At 42.8% G+C, this 18,669-nt stretch overlaps 5 protein-coding genes across 5 annotated transcripts; 2 read left to right on the top strand and 3 right to left on the bottom strand.

The window, feature by feature from the left end:
* Positions 1-1,062: 1,062 nt before the first annotated feature.
* Positions 1,063-2,841, top strand: EAF01_008678 (uncharacterized protein; the record flags this gene model as incomplete). Its single annotated transcript, XM_038916934.1, has 1 exon — positions 1,063-2,841. One exon carries the CDS (start codon positions 1,063-1,065, stop codon positions 2,839-2,841), a length of 1,779 nt encoding a protein of 592 aa, XP_038767328.1.
* Positions 2,842-3,200: 359 nt separating this feature from the next.
* On the bottom strand, positions 3,201-4,285 carry EAF01_008679 (uncharacterized protein; the record flags this gene model as incomplete). Its single annotated transcript, XM_038916935.1, has 3 exons — positions 3,201-3,435; positions 3,532-3,770; positions 3,923-4,285. 3 exons carry the CDS (start codon positions 4,283-4,285, stop codon positions 3,273-3,275), a joined length of 765 nt encoding a protein of 254 aa, XP_038767329.1. The 3' UTR covers positions 3,201-3,272.
* Positions 4,286-5,438: 1,153 nt separating this feature from the next.
* EAF01_008680 (uncharacterized protein) lies at positions 5,439-7,428 on the bottom strand (the record flags this gene model as incomplete). The annotated part of the gene is made up of 5 exons (XM_038916936.1): positions 5,439-5,973; positions 6,056-6,167; positions 6,217-6,569; positions 6,627-7,139; positions 7,192-7,428. 5 exons carry the CDS (start codon positions 7,426-7,428, stop codon positions 5,920-5,922), a joined length of 1,269 nt encoding a protein of 422 aa, XP_038767330.1. The 3' UTR covers positions 5,439-5,919.
* Positions 7,429-7,896: 468 nt separating this feature from the next.
* EAF01_008681 (uncharacterized protein) lies at positions 7,897-10,405 on the bottom strand (the record flags this gene model as incomplete). The annotated part of the gene is made up of 4 exons (XM_038916937.1): positions 7,897-9,294; positions 9,357-10,101; positions 10,155-10,324; positions 10,385-10,405. 4 exons carry the CDS (start codon positions 10,403-10,405, stop codon positions 7,897-7,899), a joined length of 2,334 nt encoding a protein of 777 aa, XP_038767331.1.
* A 7,387-nt stretch (positions 10,406-17,792) lies between these two features.
* On the top strand, positions 17,793-18,440 carry EAF01_008682 (uncharacterized protein; the record flags this gene model as incomplete). Its single annotated transcript, XM_038916938.1, has 1 exon — positions 17,793-18,440. One exon carries the CDS (start codon positions 17,793-17,795, stop codon positions 18,438-18,440), a length of 648 nt encoding a protein of 215 aa, XP_038767332.1.
* Positions 18,441-18,669: the final 229 nt, after the last annotated feature.

Genomic DNA, 18,669 nt, shown 5'->3' on the forward strand with positions numbered 1-18,669 from the left:
AATCAAAGTAGATGCAAGTGAACCGAATGATTAATTTCCTTCACTCGTGCGATATGTCATCTGTCACTCTACCCAAAAAAAAAAGTTGTATGTTTGGGTCGTAGTGTTCCATCGGATTTTTCCCCAGACTAATTTGGGAGAGCTTTCCTGATCCTAGTTGTGTGAATACTTCGACATTGCATCGCATTTTTCGACACTACGGGCAAGCTAAATAGAAAGAGAATGATATTAGCACAAGGAATTTTGTACAATGAATAGCAGCAGTGGCTCTCAATAAGCCCAATGGATGTTCAGATATCTCAAAAATGAATAGCAATATCGGTCTTCACACGTAGATCATCGATGTAATAGAGGAATTAAGTCGATCTTGAGACCTCTTAACGAGGTAGCCGCGCAGCGCTTTTCTACCAGGGGCCGCTTTCGGGAGATCTCTGGCTATTGGTAAAATCTGAGGCATATGTCTTCGCATCGACTTATCGGTCTTCACAATCAAAGCTCTTCTTGGTCGATTGCAACGCACTTTATCAAATCAGAAAAGGCGCACCCTCTTGAACTTGCTTGTGCCGTTCTGGAAAAAGTAGAGCAACTTTCTGTATAGCGTTTGCTGATATCGGTGTCATTGAACAAGATCTCCAGCGCGGCCGCTTCAAGCATCATATGTTTCTTGGTTGTTACCGTGGTTGATTGTGTCCAGGTATGTGCCAGCAGGAGATATATCGAGTGTAAAATTGGTAATTGCGCATTATTATACAACATAATATCAGCTGCCAATCAATGGGGGCGCAGTGCGTGTAATGAGTTGCTGTGGCCCCATTTCGTCGAATAGAGCAACTTTTGTAATCTTTGAGCTGGGTAAACTGCCATCAATTTATGGGTTGTGATTGGTAGCTGCCTGAGGCATCACCGCTCGCGGCGCCTACTACGAAGTAGGTGTGATGGATTACTTAAGAAGCTGACCTTGGACTACTTTACATCAATTGTCAATTCTTTCTGTGCGTGTACACCTGAGTTGTCACTTCTCGATTCCATGCAAGTCATCGGCATTTGCTCATTTCGATCAAAATGAACAGAAGTTCTAACGGCTGCTGGACTTGTCGACTGCGGCGCAAAAAGTGCGATGAGCATCGTCCTGTTTGCAACGAGTGCATGACGCTCCACATCTCTACGTGCAATTATGGCGTCAAGCCGGCATGGATGGACGGCGGTATAAAGCAGGAAGTCATGACCAAAAAGATCAAAAATGAGGTCAAGCAGCATGCTCCTTATCGTCGCCGTGGTAAACGGGAATCGACTACCCCCAATCTCGACGTTTCTATTCCAGGACTTGGACATAAGAAGTTAGCTAGTTTCAATATCCCTCCTCCAGAACCTGAAGTTCAAAGTGAAGCCAGTTCGTATGCACATGTTACTAGCGCAATTTCTCCAGATATATCGAATATCGCTTCTCCTGTTAACACCCAAAAGATCTGTAAGCAAGTACTGCAGATAAGACCATTCGCACAGTCGGACTCGGTGTTACTTGTGTTTTACCTCGAACGTATCCTTCCGTTCCTATTTCCTTTCTATCGGCCTGCGCCACTCCATGGCGGCCGAGCATGGATTTTGGATTTGGCTATAAGCAGCCCCGTCGTCCGTCAAGCTATCCTTTGCCAGAGCTCATATTTCTTTGCATTGGCACACGGAACTTCTACCATCAAAGACGATCGTATGTGGGAGGCTTTACTCGAGCAAACGAGAGATGCTTTTAACATGTTACGCAATTCTATTACAATCATCGAGAGCTACAACGAAAATGAGCACATACTTGGTAGCGTTCGCGCTATGGCTGCTGTCATGCAGCTACAACGCTTCGAAATTGCCATCACTTCTTTTGACAATTGTCAAGCGCATCTCAATGCTGCCTTAACAATCTTCAGGAAAGTCGTTGATGTCGTTGGAGCTGACAACCTAGCTAGCTCTTCCGACACATTTCAGAGTATTCTCAGTCTTCTGGGCCCCCCTACATGGATTCTGCCAGCCCAACAAGCTGAAATATCTAGCTCTGAACAAGCTGCTTTTCGTTTCTCAACAGCTCTATTGATTTTCGATGACATCATCGCGAGCACCGCTTTCCAGGAGCGTCCGAAGTTGTACGACTATCACCAAAGCCTTCTTTGTAAAAGTGATGGGGTCGACGCTGTCCCTCCTATCAACCTTGAAACTACTGTGGGTTGTCAGAACTGGGTGCTCAAACAAATCGGCGAGATCGCTGTTTTGGATGCATGGAAGAAACACTGCAAGGCAGCTGGAAATCTAGATGTTATTGAGCTGGTACAGCGCGCAGCAGCAATCAAGAAAACGCTAGAGGCTCATGTTTCGCGTTTCGAATCCGATCTCGTGTCTGTACCCCAGGAGAGCAATTTACTGGACGACATGTTTGCAGCGGAAGATTACACTGGACAAGCTCGGACAATCGCTCGGCAAACCTCATTAGTGACACGAATTTGGGCGCATAGCACCTTCCTTTATCTATCTGTTGTCGTATCTGGGTGGCAACCTGCCAACCCTGATGTACGACATCACGTAGCTCAAGTTCTCGAGCTGTTAACGCATCACGTATCACCTCCAGCATTGTTGCGGACAATGGCCTGGCCATTTTGCGTTGTAGGTTGCTTGACGGAATCTGCTCAAAAAGCCCGGATACGCGACATGGTAGATTCTCTACGACCCGCCAGCCGCTTTAGCACTGTGCGCCGCGGCTTCGACATTATAGAAAAGGTGTGGAACGATAGGGCCATGGGCAACGCTGGCGAATTTGCTACATATTTTCGAAGTGATACCACTCTTGTGCTACTCGTTTAGAGGTTTAAGAAGCACATGGATTTTTTGACTCTTGGTTTCAAGCTTTTCAAAGTGTATTCAAACAATAGTATGGATATTAAGAAGTGTTCTTATTAATTCCAGGGCTCTTTTCCGCAAACCCTACGAACATCTGCAATGTAATTGATCTTAGCCTGTCTGTTTCCGATACTTGGTTAGTCAATTCAGCGGCCTTTATACCTCTACTTTATTCCTTTCGTTACTTAAATTCAAATGTCAATATATTTGGATCTATCTAGCGAATAGTATTCATCTTATTACAAATTTGGTTAGAGGAGAACATCTTCAGTGAGATCAACACGGGTTGGAAGAAAAACAGCTAATTCTGCTTTTAGCACTTGTATTCATAAGATGAAATATTTTTATTGTTAATTGGCCATTCTACATGCGCTAGCTAAAAATCCAATTGATATCTAAAATTTGGTATAACCTTGGTCCTTTACAAATGTAGCGTGCCATGGAACATTTTCCGCACCGCTCGCCGCCAATTGTGAATAGAAATCGGCATGCGCGGGCCCGTTGACCGCCTGGCCTGCGATCTTGCCGTCGGCTTGGCGCTGGTCTGCGTAAATGAATCTGGGAGAGAAAGTGTCAGAGGACGATATACTGCAAATCTCTGTTTCTCTCTATGTGGAACATGATTTGGAAAAGAAAGGATGGACAAGAACTTACCGGTAACCCTTGGCTGTATATGCTCCATCAGCAACACCAAGCCAGTAGGCAGTGGCTGCCTTTCCCATACCACCGTTCAACAACATTGGCACTGGCAATACAGCGACATTGCAAATGTTACCTGTGTAGATGAATATCTTCTTGCTTTCTGCGGGTAGAGTCTCCCAGCCTTTGATAGCTTCTTGTGCGGCGATGAAAGGAGTGACAACATTGACGTTCAAATCGTTTGTAACACGAGCCTGCAGAACAGTAAACTTAGCATTTTTCTGAATAAGAAAGGTTCCTGAAGGGGGACAGGGGTAGAGGTCTCGCTTTCGAAGCACGTTCAGATGGAGAGGGACTTCATGAGTGAAAATCAAAGGGGTTGGGAACTGGTCTGATGACGACTTACACTTGGGATAGACAAGGCTGATTCTGCATCGGGTGGAGGAGTGATGGAACCGGCGTTGTATATGATTACGCTAGGAGCCGCTGAGAATTCGCTCTTGACTTTGTCGAAGATAGAAGCCAAGATGCTGGGATCGGTGTTGGCAAAATCGGCCGAGAGAGAAAGATAGCCCTTCTCATTGACTGAGTTTGTACCTTTCCTCGAGACAATGGCGACTTTGTATCCTTCTGCCGCAAACTTTTCAGAGACAGCTTCGCCGATACGTGGACCTGAGCCGAGAATGAGAACGCTTTTGGTAGCCATTTTTATTGGAGATGTCGAGAAGCTTCGTGAATTGAAACGCAATTTGGTACAGAATAATCTCATGAAATCAAGTTGTATGTATAGGTTAGGAGAAGTGCTGTATGATATTCTCGTAGAGGCCAAACCCCTCCTTCCTTATATCGGCTGATCAGTTTTATAAGCCGCGCGGGGGTGAGATCCAAAACCCGCGCGCCGCATTCGCAATATTCCTGGAAATCTTATCTTACATTCCTATTTTGAGCCCTTGCTCTTGGTTGGCTACGATGAGGGAGTGGACCCTGCAGCATAAACCCAGTGTGCATCATGCACGGATGCCGTGATTTAGGATCAACGACGCGCGGCTTACTTAAGCCGCGCGAGTGTGGGTCACCGGGGCTTGGAACTCAACATCAACAATTTAAGTCCATGCTTTTCTGGCGATATCACATCATCTTTGATTCTCCCACTTCTCACTCGAATGTCCCAATCAGAATTCTCTCCGCGGGTCAAGGGTAAAGCGCTCGAGACCACCCTGTCGAGAAGAAATGCTTGATCTTCTAAGCAGGATCAACATGACGACACCCTGTTTCGGGATACGGGCTCCACCTGCTTTTGGATCAATAATACAAGGGTGTAGATATTTCCCCTTCAAGTCGTCTTACATGCAAGGCCAATCACAAAAAGTCCCCTTGCTTTGCGGGCATCGTACTATTGCCATAGTATCATCTCGCGGCCAAGGATGATTGTCTAGTGCACATGCAATCAGAGGAGTCAACAATGCCTTTCTCAACGCTATAGATTACGAAGTACCTTTTATGTTGTTGCAGCCGAACTAATTGGTTATTATTTACGAGTGGGATAAGGACTGGAAAGATCTTCAAGTGATGGAACTAGAAATGAATGCAGCTCTACGTCGACCTGGAAGAACCGGAGGTATTGCCGTAGACTCTCCGTAGAGGTTTCGATGTTCTTTCCATTGATTCTGCTTACAATACCATTGAAAGAGGATCACGAGGCTCTGTCATTGGTGCCATTCTTGCCCGCGGATTTCGAAATACCATCTTATAGCCTGATGTTGCTCTCGATCAAGCGATCCGCGAGAGCAGGATACCTACTTGCTTACGCGCGGGCTCCAACGTACTTGACTGTCAAAGGCCTTACTGTTACCGTAACACAATCAACCTTCCCCGGCTGCGTTATAATCCGCCAGCTCTATGCCTACTTACCGATGGCGTTACGTCTTTTTGGTTTATGCTAGCTCCTGTAACGTGCTAAAAGTAAAAAGTCACGTGGAGTACATGATACAACGTTCATGATTCTGTTCATTGAAAATATGAGATTGAGGGAAAGCTTTTTGAGTATATAGACTAGCCTAAATTGTGGAGATAGCTACTGTTGGGCCATTGAATTGGAATCAAGACTGTTCTGGCTCATGAAAATCCCTCCATTGATTCATCGCCAGTTCGGTCAATAATTCAGACCAGCAGGTCGGGTGCAACTTCTCAATATTTGAAATCAGTGCAACATCCGAAACGAGGCGGGCGTTCCAAACTGCTTGGATAGTCTATCGATTGGAATCTCCTGGTTGTTGCACCGCAGTACGGACCATTGTAAACCCTAGTCATCACCAAAACTACCATGAATTATATTTATATACCACAAATGCCCCTCTAAGTTGAGAGCCTTAACACAAAAGCAGTCATCAATGTATTTCTGCCTCAATTTTGCCTCAACGAAATCTCAATGATTGAGTCCGTACTTCCATTGGGCGTCTGTACCATCACGAAGTCAGTACTGTCTATTATGTATGTCTTTTAATCCGATTACGGAATGTTCTTATGGAGAAATTCTTACGAGAATGCGTGTCAACTCAAGATTGGAATCTGCCTCGGTGATGATCTCCCTCCATTCAGATTCGCTTCGCTCCTGTGCATTCAGCATTTGAACCATATTAAGGTCCCTGATTCTAGTAAAACATTAGCAAAGAATGGTTGGCTTTGAAGTGGAAAATATACCGCAGGTAGCGTTCTGCAATACTCGACATTGGTCTGTTCGATGGCGAAACGACAATTTCGACCAGCAGAATCTTGCTTCCAGACTTCATGGCCGGTACAATCTGACGAATAATCTTGACACTATTCTCATGCGACCAATCGTGACAGATATGACGCAAAACATAGACTTCTGCACCTGTTACCGGCTGGGCGTCGAAGAAATTGTGCGGCACAAACTTGACTCGGTTGGTCAATTCGGATGACAACTGTGCAGCTCCTTGCTCAACATTCTTCTTGTAGTCTTCTACCACAAAGTTCAGCTTTGGGTAATTCTTGGCAAGTTCTACACTCAAGAATCCGGACGAGCCACCAACCTATACGAATTTGAGTTAGCTTTCCAGGACGGAAACAGAGAAGCAAGTCAAACTTACATCTACAACAGTAGCCTCTCCAAGTTCTGCCCATGGATATCCCGTTATAACGTGCTTTTGACTCTGACTAGGATCCTTGTTAACACCCTCCATCGCACCGACGAATCGAGCCATTAACTCGGGGCTTTGCTCGAGGTATTTGAATAAACCATCTTTCGTGTTAAAGGCAAGACCAAATGCGGTATCTTGTGCAGCGGTGCTATCTTTATATTTCTCCAGCGCCTCGGCTAGTTTTGCACTGGCAGGAAACATCTGCTCGACGAAGAAACCGTAGTAATTCATCATATTGTGGTTGCGCAATAGCAGGGCTGACGAGGCGGTGTGAACAACATGGTCCGGGCCATCCTCTCGCAGCATCCGATTCAACATTGCTTTGCGCACAACCGTTTTGACTTTTCTCTCGGACAGACCGACTTTTGCAGATATTTCCGCATAAGTAGCCCCACCATCTAGTGGAATTGCAGGAAGAATGTTGAAGTGATAGATCACCTGTTGAGCCGCATTGTCAAGAGCCTAGAAACATATCTTAGCATGGCATACTTCACATCATTCTTGCTTTTCTTACAGCACCCCAAACCCGAGCCAGAACCTCTCGTGGACCAAGAAACAAATCGTGGAGCGCACTCGTGTCATCTATGACCGCCATCCGCGCTGCTTCAATCTCAGGTTCACCATCAGTGTCGGGGAATTCATCCTCCGCATCCTGATCGAAAGACACATTGGCATTCTTGCCCGCGAGCCATTTCTCGACAATAGCTGAGTTGCTGGCGATTCTTTCGCTGAGCTCTTTGATAGAAGACATATTTAACGTGGGGTTTCTTGTGGAGTTGGCTATTGCAGCATGTGCTCTCGATGATGCTATTTGTATTCTTAGATACACTGGAGAGTCAACACGAGTCTGACATTCTTGTGTGAATCGGGGCTCGGCCGTCCACTATTCGGCTAATTCCCCCGCTTCGGCCGGCCGGGCTGCACGGCTATTTTCAAAGCCGCATTTTTTGGATTTTTTGGTGTTTCTATGCACAAGTTTTAGTCTACGCAAAGCTCACATCTAAGTAGAGCGCAGCTATCATAACCTAGGAATTCATCTGCCGAACTCCGAGTCTGTCAAGATGCGATGCTAGATTTTCAAAGTTCTTGCCGCAGGATACCAGTGATGAAAATCAGGGGGCTAGGGTATGAAATGTTTCAATTAGCGAAAGTACTCTAGTGAATTAAGCTTCGCTCTATGTTTGACAGCGACATATTTGAATCAGTTTACATTCTATTGCTAAACTACATTGGTCGGAGAAAACTTCTTGCCTTGAGGACTAAAAGTCATATGACTCGATCCATTCCCCTCTGTTGAGATACCTGGCTCTTCATGAGTCCGCAAACGCTTCCTCGGCAATTCAGGTGCCAGTTCAGGCCATGTTATAGCTTGTTCCGGGCTACCGTTAGCACCGCTTTGTCTCAGCTGGTTGAGTAGATCCGATATACCAGCATCTGAAGCATCTGCTGAATTTGCCGAACCAAAGGGTGTATACGGCCCTATCGACGATGGGAGAGAGGAATCGATATCCCAAGAGAAAGGTGTGCTCGCAGCAGGTTGTGGGGAGAAAGAGAAGATCGATCTGTCTCCTATTGAGCCTGGTGGGGAGATCTTGAAGAAATCTTCAGTTTGGGTATTGAGAGACATTATCATATCAGACATGGATGCTGTTGAAGCCATAGAGATTGGTTGATGCTGTTCAGGATGCTTTATCAGATTGATTATGATAAGCAGCTGCTCAAATGTCCACGCGACTTTGCGATGATAGCTGTTAGATTGCATCCGATCTGTGCTATTTATATAGCAGGCAGACACTCTGCGCAATAAGTCGAGGTCGGAGTCAGACCTTTGATCATTATCTGAGGACCGTAGAAGGTCTTTTAGTAGTATGAAGAATGCTGGCAGTGAGAAGGCGTCGAGCACACTGGCAAAAGAGACTGTGTTTGCTTCAATGGTGGATAGCTTCTCGTCCCAATATGGATTGGCTGTCTTCTGACAAGCTAGATTGTTGAAAGTATCGATAATTTGAGAATCTTGAACTCCGTTTGCTATTAGCAATAAGAGGCAACTGGCTCTTGCATCGGAACGTAATTGTTCGGCATGTTTTTGCCCAGATCCGTGCTGTAAAGCAAGTATACGGGTAGCCAAGAACTCCAAAGTCAACATGGAGCGTCGTGGATTATAAGAGGAAGCTTGCGAATTCAAGATACCAAAAGTTTGTGTATATTGGTCCAGTTGGCGCTCGATGGATCGCAACAATTTGGAAGCTTGTGACTTTCTAGGTTTACTTGTACGAATGGAGGCAGTGTGCGTCAAGCGATAAACATCATCTTGGATCATTGCTAGTTGCAGTGTGTCTGAATAGGGCACATGGCGCTCTATCGCAGCGCTTAGTTGGGGAGCAATATTGCAATCGTGGGTCGGGAGCCAAGAAACAGAGCCTCGAGTAGTGCACAAACTTTTGTCCCGGACATATAGCGACTGTATGACTTTTGCTCGTTCCAATGTATCATATGTATTGGTCTCATCGGGAAAGATTTGTGTTTGGTGGAGTCCCATAGTCCTTGCAAGCCCACAAGCGTTGGTGAAAATAAGCTCAGCCCAGCCCGGCGGATCAAATTGTTGTGCTGCGACGCTCTAGAAAAATGGTTAGCTCGCTAGTGCGAAAATCAACAACGTGCAATTAAACCTGTACATACTAGAAGTATCAAAGTCTGGACGTTGATAAGTCTGGGCGTGGTCAATAATCGAGAATTGACCAGCGCCGCTCGACTCGGAAGAAATGAACGTGCGAAGTCGCCAAAGAGACCGTTGCCTGATTGGGCAGAAATTTCCATCCCCCAAACTAGCACTGTAATGGCCTGAAAACAGATGGCCCACACATCGTCCCCAGGCTCAGGGTTATGCGAGTATATACGTTCGACCTGGGCAAGGAGATTGCTCTTTACGAAAATATCGGTTGCACAGTCAAGATGCTGAAAGAAATGACCAACAATGGTGGTGAACTGTTGTTTTGGTAAGAGGTTGATGACGGGTTGGCTTCCAAAAGGTGGGAATGGTTCGACTACAGCAGCCCTTTCGCACAAATTTTGCAGCATATCTTGTAACGGAGTATTGCATTCGACATCGTTTGTAGAAACAGCGCAAGATCGAAATTGCTTGCAGAGAACAAATAGCGACAGCGGACCGTGATAATAATCGATTCTATCCGCCTGGTTATAAGAGACGTGAAAGTCGGCGTAGTCGTCGCTGTATGGGGAAGGGCTCGCCGGACAATCTTCATCGTCTTCTTCATCAAAGCTTCCACCCCTGGACGCTTGTCGAGTCGATGAGTTAGAGCAAGAGTTATCCTGATCTGTATTATGTGCGATGTTGTTAGATAGGCGGCCGAGATGCGTCTCTATATTGATCAGGCGCTCTTTAACTCCATTGACACTGTCGAATCTGGGCACTAATCAGACATATTTTATTTTATTGAGAGCAATGGAGTAACTCACAGTGACTTCAAGTGATTCACTCTCTTGGTAGGATTTTGGTAAATGCATGTCACGCTATCGTCTTGTTCGCAATTATTGCATTGTGGGAGCTCACGGCTACAACGAATCTTGCGCTCACGGCAGCGAGTGCATGCCTGATCTGAGACAGTGTCTTCAGAGTGGCTTTGTTTCTGTTCGCTCAGTTAGCGGCAATGTGGTATAATGAAGAACATGAATATCTTCATATGTACCCTTTTTAGATGGCTCGACATTTTGTGTTGAAAGCTATTTTGATCTGATTCAATTGGCTTTAGTAGAGTCTTTTCAAATAGATATAAACTTATGATATGATGCTCCGGCTCTCTTGTAGGCAAAAGGGAAATATCTAGCGATGTTCTCATGTAAGCTTGAATTACCAATGCCATTGGTCAAGGGTTTTGACCTCACTTCGTGTCAGCACTGCCAGCGGCAGCTAGTTCTCCCTAAGCATATTACTCAGAGGTTCTCTCGCTTTGTTACACAGCCGAATATCGACCTATCACCAGGATTCATGCAGGAATAACGCTTTCTCTTCTTCAAGATTTTAGAAGTTCAATCAACCTTGAAACCCGCACATCACATTTAACTCAGATAGCGATAGTTTAACGGGGCTCTAAACGACACCACCCGTCACACAAGCCGACCCTATAACTTTCTGCAAACATCATTGCGTCTTACGTGAAAAGTGACCACAAATATAAGCACACGTCAGCTGCAAATCAAACCACCCTCGAACCACTCCTCGTCGTATGGCTGTAAATCACCTCGAATTATCAATCTACAACGCGAGATATGTCATCTTCATGTTCCAATCGTTCTTCTGCGAACATGCCAAATTGAGTTCCTCCGCGTCTCCTTATCTGGCTACGTGATAGTCCGTAATCAAGCCTTTTCAAGGGTCGCTGCAGTGATACGGCCAAGAGGATCGGAATCCATGGATAGCAGGGTGAGCTAGTAGTGTTTCCTGAGGCAGTCGCTGACGCTTCTTCAATCGTTGTATCCCACTTTCCGTGAAGTGTGTGTACGACTTTGATTAATCCGATGTCTGACGGACAGACAGAGTAATTTCACAAGGGCAGGAGGGAAGAGGTTCTAGAGTTTTCCATATTCGTGTGGTAGGTTTTCCTACTGGTGAGATTAAGTTTAAGTGGGTATCGGTACCAAACTTAGTAAACCCTTGCATAGTCTATTCCTATTCTAATTCTAATGCTGCATCTTTATCTGATCAACCCCTCATCCACCTCCATCAAACCAATCACAGCAGGACATTCTATTCAAAATATTACAGTAACCCTTCTCCCAAAACTGCCAACGGCGGTGCTTGTGAAAATAGTATTGCCAAAATGCTGCAGGTGGCATTCAAAGGTCTAATCACGAAGTAACGTTATCGCTAAAGAGAAGGATTTCCTTAGTATCAACCGAGAAAACCCACTCAATTGGCTTGGCTAGCCATTGGCTACCAATCGGAAGGAGCGTTTGCGTCAGATCAACAGACAAGAGATTGAAGAAAATTAAGCTTCTGGCCTTCCCGCACTACGCCTCCGCAATATTTTGGTTAATGAATAAACGGGAGGGATAAGCGTGAATGTCTCATAGTGACTGTCACTTTTTTACACCCTGGATGTTTGACTCTGCTCTTTGATTTGGGCTACTTTCTTGTAGATCTGTGGGAGTTTCATTCTGTTGTACTGTTACCTATTTTGTTTCCACGTGAAATGCTTGTTACCTACTCCCATGTCGTGCCCAAATAGTGAGTGAGAGTATTCCTCTCGCTCCTCCCCCATCATTCTTAAATTTTCTCCAACTCTCGGGCTGCCCCCACGGCCCCGCTATTTCTTCCAAGTGGGGATAATAAGTGGAAGTTGCGGAACTTGACTTGGCAATGGCGACTGTACAAACAAGGAGATGATAAGAGGAGGTATTTGACGGTCAACAACCTGCAGCACCGCATACGGTTGGATAGAAGGGCATTCGAAACGAATCAGCCCAGCATGCTGACCGTGGATCTAACCCAGCCTCATGTTTGGGTAGGATTGAGAGGAGGGAGGCGGTGTGGGGCCAAGGACATCTGTATAAGCTGCATATGCATGCACAGACGTTATTTACACGTGATTGACCTCCACTTCTTGAACAGTGACCCCGGTAGAGGGTCTTAACTGGCTTCTGCTCCTTTGTCTTTGCACTAGTTAGAAGATTAAAATAGGAAGTTATAGAGAGAAAAGTATAAATAGAAATTCCTGATATGGAAAAGGTCTTATTTCCCAGCTGTGCTCAAGTTGAAAATACGGCTCAAGAGGGCTAAGAACTAGATGAGCTACTAGCTTGGTCCGCAAGCCGTTGTGCCCTACAAAACCCAGGTCATGAAGTTCCCTTTGTCCCAAAGAAAAGATCGCCTTACAGACAGCTTACAATCCATAGACTGGGCACACCTTTATCGGCAACATGGAGCAATTTGCAAAAGAGGATCCCTACCGTGTATGACCGGAACAGGGTCGAAGGATGATTTGAAGCCCGAATGCCGACGAAGAGAGACAAGTAAGATTTTAGAAAATAAGAGAATAGAATAGGCTAAAATAATTATATCCAATCGAAGTTAAAGGACCAGGTGTGTGGTCATAATCACCACTGGCGTAAAAAAATGGATCGCCCCGGGCCTGCTAGGCTAAAGTATGGCGAACTAAGCCTTAACTTACTGGATGATCTTGTTATCGCTGGTCTAGTCTTAGTATCAGCCGGGGATTGAACAGGCTTGCTGATAGGATTTGCAATCAAGAATTATTGGTAATCATGCAAGCCCTAGTTTGCAAAACTACTCATGTAATGTGGACTTTTGCATATGGTAGCATCGAACAATGGTGGATTTTGCTTTTGGTATACAACTTTTCTTTTTGGATTAGTACAAGCTTCCGGAGGAGCGGGTGCGATAATCTTGGGATCTCAATGAGTGCCCAGATATTCTCCGAAGGTATCTGTGGATTGTAAGTTCATGTTTAGTTTAAAGCGATTCTTAGCAAGATCTGGATGCTTTGACCATAAACCGTAGGGCCAGAATACACTAATAAACAATTGAAATTGACTTTGGTACCTTTATTAGCTCCGGAAAGACCGATTTAGTGCAGCGAGTGGAGGTATATCCAGGTTTCCCATTTGGTGGCTCGTAAACTTTGGACAAACCCGATGCTGCAGAAACATTAGGGCACTTGGCTCCACAACTGAAAATGTCTTATCGAAGTGGCATAATAGGGAGAGTGGATTATGGAGTATCTGAATGATGCCACGAGAGGTCGTTCCCTTCCAGATTTCTTGCTGAATGTGTCGGGCCTCATCGCTTGAAGTTGCACAGAAATTTTGCCGGCGGAAATACTGAGTAACGTCATCATCACAAGTTTAATATCGAATGACGACTCACTAACCAATGTTCGCCGTGTCAATCCAAATCCTTCTTGCAGTTTTGATGGTTCGAGCACCAAGGTAGCAGGTACGGAGTTTTGAAGTTGTAAATTGTGGCAACATACTCACAAGCTGTAGATTGTGAAGTATGCATGCCAACTATCTGGTACACTTACATATGTACCTCTGACTGAATGTGACTTAGATAGTGAGGCTTTTCAAGAATGTGAAGTCCTCGATAGTGCTCCCACCCTAATCTCAGGTATTATCAACAGCCTTTTAAAGCTTCTAGAATTGTGGTCATGGCAATTCAAACAACTGCTGCTTAATCGTCTTTGACTGCCTCGTCGGCGTTGCTCGAAATCGCATCATCGTTGGGTCCACTCCAGCACGTTTGTGAACAAGTAGCTTCGCAGCGGATGCAAAATCTTCCATTGCATTATTCTGACATTGGTGGCTTAATACTTGAAAGTTCTACAGCGTCGATAGCAACTCCTTTTCCTGATGGTGAACTCACCAGATTCCCATGATTTGTTATCGATGTGACGTGAAAAGTTAGTTGTACTGTTAAGCATGGGCCGACAGTCAAAGTTCGCTCCCGCGGTGACGTTTGCAACGAATTTGCGCTCATGACCAGTACTTGAAGGAAGTAACTGCAGGACACACATCCTTCTGTCTTCTCTCTCTTCGACTGGAACATGGATCCTTCGCCGGCGCAACCTCCGCTTCAATGAGTTCGAAGTACTGGACATAACCAAACGAGAGAATCTGGGTTTTGACTCTTACCAGAATTGAGGATTTTTGGCGTACGGAACTGTCTCAGACAATCAGATGTTTGAATTGTTCCAAATAGTCTCAAATAACCAGACGAATGGAATTTCATAAGTATCTTCGAGCGATTTGAACGATTAGACGGCCCAAGGTATTCTTCAAGTAGTGAAAAAAGTGACGCCCAAGTCCTTTTATGAGTCGGATTTTGGACTACGGAGTTGAGCTCTGGACATCTCGGACAATACTGTAGTTTCCGTTCCCGTATTCTTGGCATGCCAAGCAGAGCACCCAGTAGACTAACAATGGAAGATTTTCCGGATCATGAATCGTCCTATCCATCCAGCTGGTAACCCTTGTTTTGAGATATTGGAGAGATGAGGAAGTTGCGTATAGTCCGCCTTGTTGCACCGTATCTGCTCACGAAATCGTCTGATATGCAGGGAGCTTCCCCGGCTAGGATGGCACAAAACCAGAACATGCCTTCAGTATTGACGAGCCATTGCTCATAAAACGTCGTATTCTCTCCTCAGCTAGCTATATCTAGTTCTTCGCGCGAGCAAAAAGTGTTATTTGATCATTGTCAAAAGTGTGTCATCTTATAGCGATTCTTAAAAAAGTGGAAGTTGGGACCCGAGTAGAAATCGAGATCGAGGTTCTAGGCCCCGAGTTTAACATTAAGAGATCTGCGCCGTGTATAATTCCTTTTGTCTGATTATAGCATCTCTGTTACAGAAATTGGCCCATGTAAGAGGACTTACTCACAGTATAGAAAATTAGTAGTCGGAATTCTCCAGACAGGGCTGTGACGCTGGGGATTGTACTCAGCTGGGTATCTCTCTCACCCACGTGATACTTACCAAAATTCTCATTATACGGTATGAAGAAATCCCGACCTCACTTAAATTGATATTATATGAAACGCATGAGCAATGCGCCGCGGGAAAATCCACTGAATATATGAGAAAGAAAAATGAGCTGGGCATAATCCTTAGACGTTGAAGGGAACCCGACAGTCTGGTTGAGGGCAACCACCACTACGCATTTAGGTTGCATAACGTGGTACCATCCTCGCAATGATGCCTGTGATCTTTGCCTGTCCCCGAGGGCTGAATGCTGGCATCTTAGCCAGGTAACAGTGTGATGGGAACCGGTTTCATTTGATGTTCAATTTAGCCACCTTGTACGATCCAACCCTTTCGTGAGACCCAGCATCATTGCTAGCCCCTGAGTGAAGCTGAGAGCATTCGGCTATAACATCCACTGCCGCAATTCATTCCAAGGTGGCCAGATTTGAGTACCGGTATGTAGCTTTGATGGGAAGCGAAAAAGTTAAAGAATAGAATGAAGAAGAGTAAAGAAAAGCATGAAAGATGTTGACCTTTTCAGGGTGTTTTATACAACCAATGATAGGCATTCGCGCTAATATCCCCAAGCCTCTGGCCTCTCTCCATCGTTAGTCCCAAAATGCACAGCAACCTAACTTCCAATATTTCTCTATAGAAACCGCACCTTCTTACTGTCAACACGTGAATCTAATAATGATTTTCTGATCATGATGTTTTGCGATTGTATACGTGTATTGAAGGAAATTAAACTAAAAGAAGAAGACTCGAGGTAGACAAGGTAGACTCGCGACCAACAGAAAAAACTGAACACCAAAAATTAACACCTTAATTAAAATTTTATAAATAAACAGTTATTCAAGAAAATCTCTTCAAATCTCTGATAGTAATTATTTATTAGCTAATAAGTCATATCAAATAATTCAAAAGGATTTAAAATACACAATTAAATTAATATTGAATTTTGAAAAAGATTCATTTTCAGATTTTCGTTTATTTTGTAGGTAAAGTGTTCGGTTTTTTCTATCGGTCGCGAGGTAGAGTAGCAACCCAGCTAGGTATTCAAGGAGATCCGTCGGATTCTTCAACATCCGAAATACCCGATATCCGAAGTAAGAGTTGAGGCCCCGGCTTATTGTACACTACGCTTTTTTAAACCTTAATTTTTAAAATTTAATAATAAATCAATAATACAATATTATTATATAAAAGTAGAATTTTTATTAATAAATAATAGCTAATCCTTATACTTGAGTTATATCTTTAAGCTTATATATCAATCTTTTAATATATAGTTTGAAATCTAAAGAATCTACTCTCTTTTAAAAAGCTTATAATTCATATCTCAATTCCTTTATAAAGGCAAATACAAATGATAGCTTTTTTAGTTTCTATTTCATTTATTATTATATCTTTTTAATTAAATTGAGATTTGAAAAGGAGGGTAGTTAATCAAAGCCTCATATATTATATTCTACTTAAGCTTTTTAAGTATATATCTTAAATATATTTTAGAATCATTTTTCATAAAGATATAGTTAAATCCTAATTTATTAAATAAAAAGAATATAATAGATTTAAGTATTTGTTATAAATATACTAAAAAGTAATTCTTTTATTACTTTCAAATCTTTTTAAAAAGATTAATAGAGATTTATAATTTTAATTAATTGTATTCTATATTATTACTAATATTCTTTCTAATCGATATATTAATTTAATATAGTTAATATACCTCTTTTCATTAACCTATTTAATAATTTAAGTTCTATTTACTTTTCCTAATTCGAAAATACTTTTATTGAATTATATAATCTTTCTTTAATTACTTTCTTTTATTCTAATAATAATATAATTAAATCTCTTTTATTATTAATATTTATATATAAAATCTAATCTCCTTTTTGTTTATATTTTTAAGATAAAGAATTTAGAATATATTATATATCTTTTATATTTACATTAATATAGTTCTCTTTGAATTATATATTGTTATAATAATAACAAATATATTTTTGATTTACTTAAAAGTTATCCTCTTTCTATTTCATTTTTTTATTATAGTTTTTATAATTTAATAAATCTGTTTAGTAATCATTTTAGGCTTTTAATAAAGCTTTCCTTTTCAAGTTTTTTGAATCGAATTAAACTTAAATATAATTCTTATAGTAGATTATAATATATCTAAATTTAAAGCAATCTATTTCTAAGAATTTCCATTAAATTTAATTTAAATAATCTTAGAATATCAAAAAGTGTATTAATTTTAATAGAATTTATGGTTATCATTTTTATAATTATATTCAATATCAACTTTGAATTTAAATAAAAAATAATAGAGATTGAAATAATAATTAATTTTTTAAAATAAGGTGTGATAAATAAGATGGCTGGGCTTATCTCGTCTAAGTGTGCGATAAGCCGGGGCCTTAACTCTTACTATATCCACCAATATATACCTATCCGATACCCAGTTGTGAGGGGATCCACGAGCTGAGATGTACTCCAACTCCAACTTATTTAAAGCTATCATATGGAATAACAGAAAGGAAAGCGATAAATTCAATTCCGATAGATTTCTCTCAAAACCCAAATTGGACTCCCAAGCATTACCGCCATGGCAACATCTCCCTTAACTCAATTCCAATTCTTCTCCTCTCTTCCCTATGAACTCCGTCTAAAGATCTATGGCATGATCCTCAATGAAACCCGTATTGTCCAAATAAATTGCGAGAAGGCGACGATTATCTCAACCCGCCGCCGCTACCTGAAGTCTTTCAAATCACCAACTCCTATCCCTTCCCTCCTACACATCTGTCAGGAAACTCGCGCCGAGGCCCTCACCCACTATGAACCCCTCTTCCGCACGCAGTATTCCCCATCCTACATCTACATAAACTTTACCACCGATATCATAAAGCTTGCGGATGGCATTATCCCTTACTTAGATGGAGAAGAACGCGACGGGATAAGAAAAATGGAGTTGGTGGTTTCCGACGGGGCATATTTTGGTCATTACAATTTGGAAGCAATATCAAAGATGAGAGGGTTGCAAGAATTGGAATTGGAGGCTCAGGGAGAGGATCTCAATACTTGGCAGCCAGAGGGACATTACTTGAGTACTATCATGAAGGAGTTGAAGGAGATGAGAAGAGAGAAACCGAATTGGTCCTGTCCGAGGGTAAGGCTTGTGCATGGGAGGTTGGGTAAAGAGTTTGGGGTGGTCGAGGGAGGTATCTGGACGGAAGCTGATGAGGAAGATTGAAATGATGAGGGTGATTTCTGCATTTTCCTTTTACTTCGATGTTAATGGTAGTTACCTAGCATGTGTTGAAAGAATGGCGTGGAGTGAGTTTGCGAAATCATGTCTATGATCGATTTTATGTTTGATATCCATGTAAGAAGTTCCACATTGCATCTCAAATATCATGGTATACTTGGAATATCAGTCAAGTTTATATTCCTAGCAAAAAAATCTTGTCCTCGAATTCAAC

This window comes from Botrytis porri (genome assembly GCF_014898465.1).
Source record: "Botrytis porri strain MUCL 3234 chromosome Unknown BPOR_012, whole genome shotgun sequence".
NCBI classification, from domain to species: Eukaryota; Fungi; Ascomycota; class Leotiomycetes; order Helotiales; family Sclerotiniaceae; genus Botrytis; species Botrytis porri.